The 11,187-nt window shown below is 54.1% G+C and overlaps 1 protein-coding gene across 1 annotated transcript; it reads right to left on the bottom strand.

Annotated features, from left to right (window-relative positions):
- Positions 1-2,014: 2,014 nt before the first annotated feature.
- On the bottom strand, positions 2,015-10,848 carry DLK2 (delta like non-canonical Notch ligand 2). Its single transcript, XM_062489181.1, has 6 exons — positions 10,824-10,848; positions 8,276-8,377; positions 6,665-6,728; positions 4,114-4,244; positions 3,377-3,521; positions 2,015-2,792 (listed from the first exon to the last, which is right to left on the bottom strand). Exons 2-6 carry the CDS (start codon positions 8,346-8,348, stop codon positions 2,015-2,017), a joined length of 1,191 nt encoding a protein of 396 aa, XP_062345165.1. The 5' UTR covers positions 8,349-8,377; positions 10,824-10,848.
- Between the last annotated feature and the right edge of the window lie 339 nt (positions 10,849-11,187).

Here is an 11,187-nt window from a genome sequence, read left to right as displayed (position 1 = left end):
CCTCTCTGCACAGACAACCCTACTTACTCCCTACTATTCCCAGAAGGTTTTTCCAAGCTCAGAAGGTTGCACCTAAGGACCTTGCTGCTTTTCCTCTGGTTTTCAGTGGAGGAGGCCTTCCCCTGACAGGGCAAGAATGCAATTACATTAAAGGCCTCTAAGGCTAGTTTTTTTTCAAGACGGCTCCTTCAAGGAAAATTCTCTTCCTTCTGCCCTGCTCCCAGCTGCACAAACCCACAGCTGACTTCAGTTTTAGGATCTCACTCTTACCCTTGGCACCTGGGACTCCTTCCCAACACTCTCAAGGCAATGATCGCCCACACCTTTGCTATGCTGCCCAGGGGTAGGAGCCATGCCCATCCCTGCAGACAGAAAATAAGGCAGGACAACTCCTGTGCCACAATCTGGGTTTGCATTCTTGAGGGAAGTGATGGAGATATTCAGCAAGTTGCTGAGCAACATGATCTACTTGCATCTGCTGAGAGCAGGAGGTTGGTGTTCAGAGGTTCCTTGCAACCTAAATTGTATCATGATTCTCTGATACACTGTTTCTGGGCTTGTAGTTGTTTTATTTGATAAAGGTATATCATCCATCCATGTATTAAAAAAATAATCTTTCTGATGAAGCTCCAGTCCCCTCTCCCAGGTCTCACTCCTGCCTGAGCAGTCACTGCTTGGATCACTTCACACCACCTTGAACCCAGCTCTGCAACCCTCCAAGCCAGTAGTAGGGTTTGGGTTGTGGGGAGTTTTGCCCCACTGCTTAGCTGCCTATGCCCATGAGGAGGTACAGAAATCTCTGGTCTTGGGAGAGAGCCACTGATTGCTGCACACCAGACCAGCACAGGCAGGAGCAGATCTCATACACAGCCTAAATAACCTGACCATCTACTGCCTCTTAGCCATGCTTTCTTTAGCAGTGGTGGAGAAGGCAGTTCTGTGTCTGCTTCCCATATTAATCCCAGGCTCAGTAGCCTGTCCTCACATCCACTGTGGGGAATTTATCCTTTGTTCTATTGAGAAATGCTGCAATGATTGATTTGAGGTTAGAGTTAGCTGCCTGCATCAGAATGAATGGGAGAGGAAAGGAGGATCCTGTATTGCTCCTGTACCAGCCACAGCATAGCCTTTTCCTTCTCCAGCTTTGCCTATGAGCACATATGAGAAGGACCAGAGGAACTCAGAGGAGAGCAAATAGTGAGGAAGAAGTGCACTCTGCAGAGGCAAAGGATCTTGGTTATTCATGAGACCAGAAAGGACGGCTTGGTAAGTGGGTCAGAGACCCCTGGATTATCAGGCGGAAAGTACAAAACATGTTTGTAACTCCAAGTCTGACAGCAAGAGAAGGGTGCATCAGCCAGGGCAGAAGAAGGGCATGAGACCTGCAATGAGTTTTGAAGTTTCTTTGAACTGGCTCACAGAACCACAAAGCCAGGGAGCAAGGGTGTTTGCTCACTCCCTAGGGACATGGCATTTGAAATTACAGCCTCCAGAAACAGCCAGGAACTTTTAAGACCCATGCAGCCACAACTGTCCCAAAGGCCCCAGAAGAAGCATCCCAACACCAGCAAAAATGAGGATAAAGCCCCTTCCCATAGTCACAGAGAGGCATTACAAAGGGTCTGGCAGGATTTCGGCTTGCAAGAGGGCTGTACCCTCCTCAGCACTACCTGTCCTGTTTCTGAGTGCTGGTGTCAGATTATGCCAGTGCTTGCATGGCAGGGGCTGCTGCAAGCAGCACACCATCGCTGCCCTGCAGGGCTGGCCCAACATTAGCCCTGCCTTCAAATGCCCATGGGTGCCAGCTGAGCCAGCCAGACCCAGGCCAGGAGACAGCACAGACCCAGGCAGGGCCACCACACCAATGCTCAACAACCAGGGTTTTGTTGATATGTTTGCTGCCCTGGGAGCCCTTCCCCGCTGCCCAGTCATGCTGGTGTGGTTCCACAGGGTGCAGTTTGAGGGGTTTGCCAGCATGATGACCTGACAGGGCCTGGTTCAGAGTTCTCGCAGCTCACAGCTCTGTGGTCTTCCTTGGCTCAATCAAGATGGTGTTGAGCATGCCCACCTGACACTCCTGGTCTTGGAGCTTTCTTGCAGCCTGAGAAGGGCTTTGGCACCAGTTCGACCTTTGACGGCCTCTCTGCCAGTTCCTCAGCATTAGCAGGACAGTGATGAGGACCAGCACTGCTGTCAACACCCCGAACACCAGTACTGTCACCAGCTGGGCTTCACTCAGCCCTGAGTCCCTTTGGGTCACCACCTCCTTCACAGAGATTTTCAACAACCCTCCCCCCGGCTCTTTCTCACTGTGGTTGGCCACACGCCGCCCTGTGACCACAGTCCTGATGGGCTCTGGCTGCGTCACCCCCAGCATCTCACCAGTGGTGCTTTTCACACCTCCAGCATTCTCATGGTTTGCAGGGTGGTAGGGAGGAGACCAGGTGGGCTCAGGGACAGAGATCTCACAGGTTTTGCCAGTGAAACGGTCAGGACACAAGCAGTCATAGTCATTGATGCGGTCATAGCACTTTGCCCCATTTTTGCACGGCTGGCTGGCGCAGTCATTGATGTTGATGGTGCAGAAACGCCCTTCAAAGCCCACCTGGCACTGGCAGGAGAAGCGGTTGACACCATCGTGGCAGGTGGCCCCGTTGGCACAGGGGCGCATCAGGCAGTCGTCCACATCGTGCTCACAGAGAGCCCCCACAAAGCCAGCGAGACACCGGCAGGTGAAGTTATTGGCAAAGCCATTTTCATCTTGACATTGCCCACCATTCTTGCATGGAGACCTGTGTGGAGAGAGCAAGGATAGGTCATGGCTCTGGAGACCAAGCACCTTCCCCCACCTCAGGGAGGTAAACACACAGAGCTGCTTGCATGGTCAGTGTGTTCAGCTCTCTCCTTGGCGGCAGCTATCTCTAGAAGACTGGGTGGGAGTTCCTGTCTCCTTGAGTGAGAGGCCATGGGACCTCCTCAAAGGCTGTGGCTGCGCACAGGCCCACCAGCCCCCAGGGAAGGTCTTCAGCCAAATGATCTGAAGAGGAAACACGCCTTCCTGATACTTCCCAAAGGCATCATGGATGTCAGCTCATCACGCCTACAGCAGTTTGGCTGCCTGGGAGATAGGATGTCCCAGGCATTATGAACAGATTCCTGTCCTCCTACAGCAGGGACAGGAATCTGTTCAGATTGCAGCAAAGACCTTGCCCTGGTGGGACTGTGTACTGCATGCTTCTAAACCAAAGCCAAAGGTGATTTTGGCTTAACTCCATTAGTGCATGGAAATTCAGAGAAAATGAGCCAAGCTGGGCCTGCACTTGGCAGTGTGTGACCCGAAGTTAATGCTATGTGCAATCTCACTGCAGTGTCTTACCCTGCCTTCTCACATGGCCCTGTCTTCATCTCACAGTCCTTCCCATGGAAACCTTCTGGACACAAGCAGGAGTACTCCCCATCTCGATCATAGATGCACTGTGCCCCGTTCTGGCAGGGGGACTGGTGTTCACAGATGTGTATGTCTGAGGGGAAAAAACAGTGTGAATTAGAGAGAAAAGAGGGTTGATGTGGCCGACAGTGAAAACACAACCCACCAAACCCCCTGGGGAATGGAGAAATGACAGGAGCTTCTGTCTTCTTCCCTCCAGTAGGCAGCTGCAGCAACAGAAGTGCAGTGCCTGTGTGGTTGTGAGGAAGCAGTGCATGCCAACTGTCTGACCAGTGGAGACCCCCAGTACAGACGAGTCCCTGGGGCTGGAGAAGGGGAGTCCCCCAGCCACCTGCTGAAGGCAGGAAGCCTTGGGAAGAGCAGGGGATGATGCAGCATGGGAAATACAATTAGCTGATCTGCTCCATTTCCTGAGGCAGGCCAGTGCCATGCCAGCTCGAGCCATACAGCCAGGGAATAGGTGTCAGCAGTCTGATCTCTTTTGAAGGAAGGGAATTGTCCCAGTTGTGGCAGCCAGGCAAAATCCCGTTTCCCAGGCAGCCAAAATGGCTTCACCCAGGTGGCTTCACCTGGCTACACTGGCTATGCTGGCTGACATATCCATGAGGGTGTTCTGGGCTTCTGCCCTCAGCACCAAAGGCGGGGTTGTCAAGCCCACGACTCACCTTTGTCACAGAACTTGCCGGCCCAGCCGGTGTGACAGATGCACTGCCAGGGTTGGTGGCACGTCCCGTGAAGACAGCCCGGCATACGCACACACTCCTCGCAGTACTCCCCCTCCCAGCCTGGATCGCACCTGCAGGAGCACAGGGCATTGCAGCATAATCACATCCCAGCATGAGCTGCAGAAAAGCTGGCTTTGTGCTGTGCAGGGCTCCCACAGACACAGCAGTGCTCAGAAACCCTCCCAAACGAACCATGGACCTCCTAGCTCCCTCCTCCAGAGGTAAGTACTGGCATCTCATCTGTCCAAGGAAGCAAGCAGAGCAGGAGCAGACACCCTCTGCATCCAGGAAGGGTGAGTCGCCAGCAGCAGAGTTCAGCAGCTTCACTTTCACTGCCCACATCCCTCTGCTCTCCTCCAACCAGCTGCTCTGTATACACGACTGCATTAGCTCAACAATTCCCGTGCTTCCCACAGCAGGCAGCCACTCTGAAAGGCAAAGAAAAACCCACCCCCTAACCCTGAGCTTCTTGAGGGAAAGGGACAAGAGGCTGCTGAGGTTCGTGTGTTCCACTGCTCCTCTCTGCATTATAATGTGTGTCATTTTTTTGGCTGGAGTGCACGATAATCCAGCTGTGAAACCTCGCTTGCTCTCGCTGGTGCACAGAATAGACTTATCAGCCAGCTCACAAGGAGAGCACGATGGGAAAACCTGTAGCACACAACGAGTGTTCTGGCCCCAGAAGAGCAAGGCAGTGACAATGACTAAGTAAAGCCAAGCTGCATTGCTCCAGTGGCAGGAATCCCTCAGACCTGCCAGATCCAAGGCGGAAAGCAAGTGATAACAAGAAGAGAGCTGAGAGAAGGTGGCATCAAGCCACAGCAAAACTCGAACCAGCACAAAATGAAACCTAGCAAAAACAACACAGTTTCTAGAGTAAGAAAGGGTGTTCATTTTCATGGCTGGGGCTCATTTCAGCACAATGTGTGGTGACTGCAGTTTTTCTGGGATGGTCCACAGCTGCACTTTCAAACCTGGAATGGCTGTCATCACTGCATGTTGTTCCAAAGAGATGAGGAGTGAGGAAAATGTTAAATATATATATATATATATATATATATATATATATATATATATATATATATATATATATATATATGTATGTTTGTATATATGTATTAATCATAGATTTTTCTATGGGATTGGAGGTGATACCTGGACAGCCCTGAGCAGAGGGATGTGGACACCCTTATCCCCCAGTACCTGCAAGGAGCAGGCACCATCAACCCTTCTTCAAAAGGGAGCTGGCCAACCTAAAAATTGCCAGGGATAGAGCCAGGTAAACAGCCAAGTCTCCCTGAGTTTGAGGTGATTTGAGCTACTGCAAAGCCACAAGGTTCAGCAATGTTATGGAGGCCTGAAATCAGCAGCAGCAACTCATGTGCAGAAAGATCTGCAGCTGGGACACCTGCCACATGGTGACGTGTGGCCTTTCTCACCAGGGGCTTTGCAGCACCCTGCTCTCCCAACCAGCCACAGCTGCTAAAAGGGCTCAGGGACAAGCCTATGCAGCTGCAAACAGGGGCCCAGCCAAACCAGAGCTGGACACTCCCCGATGTGGCAGTCAGCAAGAACAAGTGGCCCAGGTGTGGTGTGACACTGGGGACTGTCCTGTGGAAGGGGACTGACCATGCCCTGGCAAGAAGAACAGGGTGGCATGGGCATTCTGTCCCCTTGCAGCCACAGGTGTCCCAGCCAGCCCAAAGCCAACCTTTGCCTCTTGGTGCTGCCTTATAGAATGGGGGCTCCAGATGGTCCTGCAGTGGGACAACAGGCAGTCCATCTACGGCAGTTCAGAGCAGTTATATGGGTGCTTCCCAGGCTGCAGTGCAGGGTCAGCCTCTGAGCTCTGACCCTGCAGGATCTGGGCACCAGCTGGAGCTGGGATGCCAAGTACCACATGTGCACTTCTGCTGCTGTAGCTCACAGCTTGCTGGTAAACCCTTTATGAAAACATCCAGAGATCCCCACCACAGCTCAGGCTCCTGAGAGGGGACCCCTGAAGCCCTCAGCTATAAGCATGACTGGAAGTTCTTTTCTTCCATGCCCCAGGGAGAGCACCTCCACCTCAATCAGTGACGAGGCCAAGCAATCTGGCCAACCCTCATGCCTGCCCTGCTGCCTGACGACTTTCCTTCATCATACCTGAGCTGAGCCTGAAGGCTGCTGCCCATCACCCAGGCATGGCCAGGCTGTCCTAGGCTTCCCTCTAGACAAAAGGGGCTCAGCAGAGTAACACTGGTGAGTGAGTGAAGGTGAGCACCCTGGAAGCACAGGAGCAAAGGCTAGAGGGGACCAGCAAGAGGCTGAGGCATCAAAATCTCTCACTCCAGAAGGTGTCAGGTAAGAAGAGAGCATCGATTTCAGGTGTGGGTGAGTGGAGGAGGAGATGCTTCAGCTCTGAGCAGGGGTGTAGGCACCATGGACACAGTGTCAAGGGGGAGAGAGCAGTTACAGTCAGGAGCAGCAGAGAGCCAAAGACAAGCCATACCTGCACTTCCCATCCTGGTCACAGCAGCCGTGGGCGAGATTGCAGCGCTCACTGCAGTCATCTCCTAAAAGACAAGAGGCATGTGGACTTGGATTAAGCAGAGACTATAGGTGATTCCATATCTGCCTGTGGCCCTGGGTGTTGCCTTAAGTGCTCATCCTGCCAGAACTGTAAGGTGGGGGACCTTCCTTTCACTGCTGGATACCACACTAGAAATAAGGATTTCATGATAACCCAACCAACAGTAATGCTGTATTTATTGAGAAATGGGGCTCTGCTTCAAAACTACCCAGTCATCTTTCCCACCTTTTCTCTGCTGCCTCCCTTAGATCTTGGACCCTTTTGGGCAAGAGTTGGGGTTGCCCATGCACTAAGACAACCTGTGAATAGGGACTGACCCATCTGGGACCTTGGTCCCACAGTCTTGCAGCAAGTATGATGGGAAAACTCAGGGCCAAGGACTGCAAGGGGCACAAAGGATGAAACTAGAAAGAAAGATTCTTATTTACCTCCCAGGGTGCTGTTGTCCCCAAGAACAGCTATTGGCACAGAGCAGTCTGACAGGGGCTACTGCCCTCTTCCAGGACCCAGTTGCCAGCACTCCCCTTCCAGCACCGGGAAGCAGGACTTGGCATCACATGGGGCTAGGTATCCAGTTCTGTTTATTTATTTAAAAGCTACAGAAGCTGTAACTGAGCCATGGCCTCGCTGTGCCACTTCTCATCCTCTCCTTTGTGCCAGGTGCTCTCTTTCATTCCACCTTCCCCCCTTCCCCATCACTTGCTTGCATCTTAGCTCCACAGGGGAGCTGGTTCACTCTGGCTCCACAAGCAGTAGAACTAGAGCAAATGTCAAGAAACAGAGGCTTGCTCCAGAACTCTTGTGTTGAGTCTTATCTCCCAGGCCAAGGCCAGGAGGTGAATGTCCTTACCTGAGCCCCTCCATCCTGGACTGAAGCAGATTAAAGCCCCCATGCCTAGAGATGCATTCAGGCTTCCCCAAGCAGCATTTTGTACTGCCTGGGAAAATGAGCAGGGGAAGAAATCCTTTGTGCATGCAATTTTACTGCAGTGAGGCAGAAGGTCCCATTGCACAGGGTAAGAGCCTCCTAAAACAAGTCACTATGGAGCTGGAGCAGCATCCTGGGACTGCTCAGCTCCAAGCCTGGGTTATCACCACCTTTCCTATTTGTAACCATCTCTCCTGGCACATGGCTTTAGGAATTCATTGCTTATCTGGAGGAGGGATAGAGCAAACTAATCTTTGGGAAATTATTCAGTCTCATTGGATCCAGGGTTAGCTGTTCACTTTTGGGACCTTCTTCCCCCTGAACAAGATCATTTGTTTGGGAACCCATTCACCCCGAGAGGGACAGAGCAGCAGGGATGTCTGTACCAGTCTGCTCAGCCACTGCCACCCCTGTGGCCAAGAGTTTCTAAGGTGTCTCCAGTGTCACACCCCAGGTGATTAATGACTGGGCAGCATTTTCTGCTTTTCCAGGTCAGACCATCTCTATTTTACATGGAAAACCAAGGAGACTTCAGCAATGCCAAGGACAAGGTTTGGAAAGATGGATATGAAAGAGAAGGACCCATGTCTACAGAGACTCACCTTGTACAAGCTGGTGATGGGCCAAGAGGATCCAAATCAAGGACATGAGCTGGAGACAGAAACTCCTGAGCATGGTCAGTGTGGCCCCACCGAGATGAACACCTACAGAGAGAAAAAGAGCGAGCTCAGCAAAATCCCTCTGCTGACACCACAGCTTCATTTCATACATCCCTTCCTCTCTACTGCCCGGGAGTTCTGAGTTAAAACATCCAGTTTTTATACAGACTTGTCAACACACTCCTCTCTGTCCATCCAGACTCCTTCCTCTAAGTCAATGTTAGAGCACTAAGAATTAAAAATCTTTTGAAAATGTGCATACAGGAGAATCTAGTGTGCACACTCAATCCTGACTGTGTAATAGCTCAGGCTATTAAACCACATCTTCCAGCATCCACCCCTGGTAGCTCCTGTCAAGAGATCAGAAACCTCCAGAAATACATACCCAGCTGTGAGGACCTTCATCTTCCCTCCCTAGATCTAGGAGGCTTCAGCTTTGTGCTAAATAAGGTCCTCTCATGCACATTTGAATGAATAGATGGGCTGAGCATTCTGCACAGTGCCCAGGCTGCTTTTCAAACCCTGCAGGAGAGCAGGGAGCCCAGTAGACCTAGCAGAGGAGCAGGCAGTAAACAGCAGCTCTCTTTCATTGTCCAAACAAGAGAGTGTAGCAACAGGCACTAGAGCTGGGCTGCAGCCCCCGGCAGGAAATGTGAACACACACCTCTCACTAGGTGCAGTCCTTTTCCTCAGCTGTCCTGCAGAGAGCCCCGTCAGCCCAAGGTTCCTGCACCCATCTATTTTTCCGACCGCCTCCTGCCCTCTTGAAGTAGCATTAAATACTTTCCAAAAGTGCTTCATTCCCTCCCAGCCTTCTGGGGTTGTTAAGGGCAGGAAATTCGAGGGTGATATCATAAATATATTACTGTAATGAGATGGGAGGGGTTAAACAGTTCTCTTAGGAGAACGGTGAAGGTATGGAGCAGACTCTATCCAGCTGCGTGGGTGTGATGAACATGGGCCATTCCACTTTCAGCTTGACTCTTTAGCTCTGGAAGGTTATGTTTGGTCCATAGTTGTGTGAGAGATTTCTAAGATGGAGACATAAGTCCTCCCAGCAACCTACACATGCACTGCAGGAAGAGGTTTTGGGGTCCCTGCTAAGAGCTTCACCTGCCTGGACCAGAAAAAATAGCCCATAAAAACAATGATGTTGCTTGAAGCATCTCCCCAGCAAACAAACCACCACCAACGAAGGATGCAGCATTTTCAGAGGGGCTACAGGATATTACTGTCACTGCCCCAGCCATATCCCACCATGGATTGCTCCATCCTCTCTCCCCACAGTCCCTTTGACACCATGCTTGCAGGACCCTCCTTCACCTCCTGCCCCTAAACACTGGGTAGTGGTAAACAGCTGCTGCATTTCAGGGGAGGGTGAAGCAATTGCTATGAAACTTACAAAATAATTTAGAGATGAAGAGTGAGGATCATGTTCCTCCAGGGCTGTGAAAAGCATAAGCTCCAATCACATGCTAAAGGCTGTTTTCTCCCCACAGCTCCCCAATAGAGGCGCAGCCTCTCAGACCTCCTGACGTAGCCATCCCATGGGTACTGCTCCCAGCAGAACCCCCGGGGCTGCCCCGGACCGAGGCATCCTGGGCAGCAGCTGGTGCCCAGGAGAAGTGTGAGCAGGTCCCACATGGGCAGGCCTGGCTTTGGGTCACAAGGACACGGGCGAGGGATCTCCATCCGTCCCACTCGTCCACCTCTGCCTGGCCGGGCTGGGGGCTACCAGACCTCCAGGTGCTGCGAGGACGCCCCGGATTCTATTAACCTCCCTCTCGAGGGTATTAGGGACCGCTGTGCGCTTGGGGACTACCAGGGACATCCTCAGGATGTGGGGTATCAGGCATTGCCCCTAGTCTGAAGGCTATCGGGACCCCTCCGGACTGCGGTCCGGGAGCAGGGCTGGAACCCGGGGGATGCCGCGCCGCTGCGGCTCGCCGCGCCTGTCCCCCCGCCCCCCCTCCCCCCAGGGCTTTGGGACCACCCCAAGCCCCAGTGCCCCCCGGAGGGGCACGGCCACGGGGGTGCTCGCCTTCCCCACCCCACCCCACCGCACGGCCGCCCCCGGAGACACCCTGGGCGCAGCCCCGCCGGTGGCCCTGCGGCCGGGGCGGCGGCGGGGAGAGGGAGGACCGGCGGGGCTGGGGGCTGCGGGTCCCCGCGGCGCTGTCCCCCGGGCCCTGCTCACCTCGGCGTCGCGGCGGCTGGCGGGGCTATCGCGGGGCGCGGCGGCGGGGGGCGGCCATGCCCGGTGCGGCGGCGGCGGGGCTGGCGAGGCGATCGCGGGGCTGCGGAGGGAGCTGCCGCTGCCGCCGCCGCGTGTGCCGCGCCGCTCCGCCCGCCGCCGCCGCCGCCGTGCAGCCCCGGCCGCCTGCCAGCGGCTGCGTGTGCCTGCACATCCCCGCTCCCTCCCCGGGACATCCCGCCTCCCGCCGCCCCAAACCGCAGGCAGCCCCCGACCCGGCCCGCCCTGCCCGCTCACCCCTGCCCTGCTCCCGCCGCCGGGGACGGGGGGAACCCCGGCACGGCCCGGGGGAGCTGCGGCTGCGAGGGCTCGCCGGCCCCGGCCCCCAGCACCGATCGTAGAGCACGGAGAGGTGTCCCGGGCTGGCCATTCCCCGCAGGGGCGAGGCCTTGCTGGGGGTACCCCCGCCAGGGGCTCGGGGGGCTGCAGCGCTCGCTGGGGCAGGGGCGCGGTCCCGCCGGGCGCTGAGCCTCTCCGCCCGGAGCCCCTCTCAGAAACAGGTGCGCCAGGATGCTAGGCTTCGTTTTGCTCAGATTATCTGAAATAGTACTAATAAGTACTATTACATTAGTAATTAGTACATTAGTACTAATAGTACTAA

The sequence above is a fragment of the Cinclus cinclus genome, chromosome 3, assembly GCF_963662255.1.
Source record: "Cinclus cinclus chromosome 3, bCinCin1.1, whole genome shotgun sequence".
Classification (NCBI taxonomy): Eukaryota; Metazoa; Chordata; class Aves; order Passeriformes; family Cinclidae; genus Cinclus; species Cinclus cinclus.
This window is presented reverse-complemented; position numbering and strand designations above follow the sequence as displayed.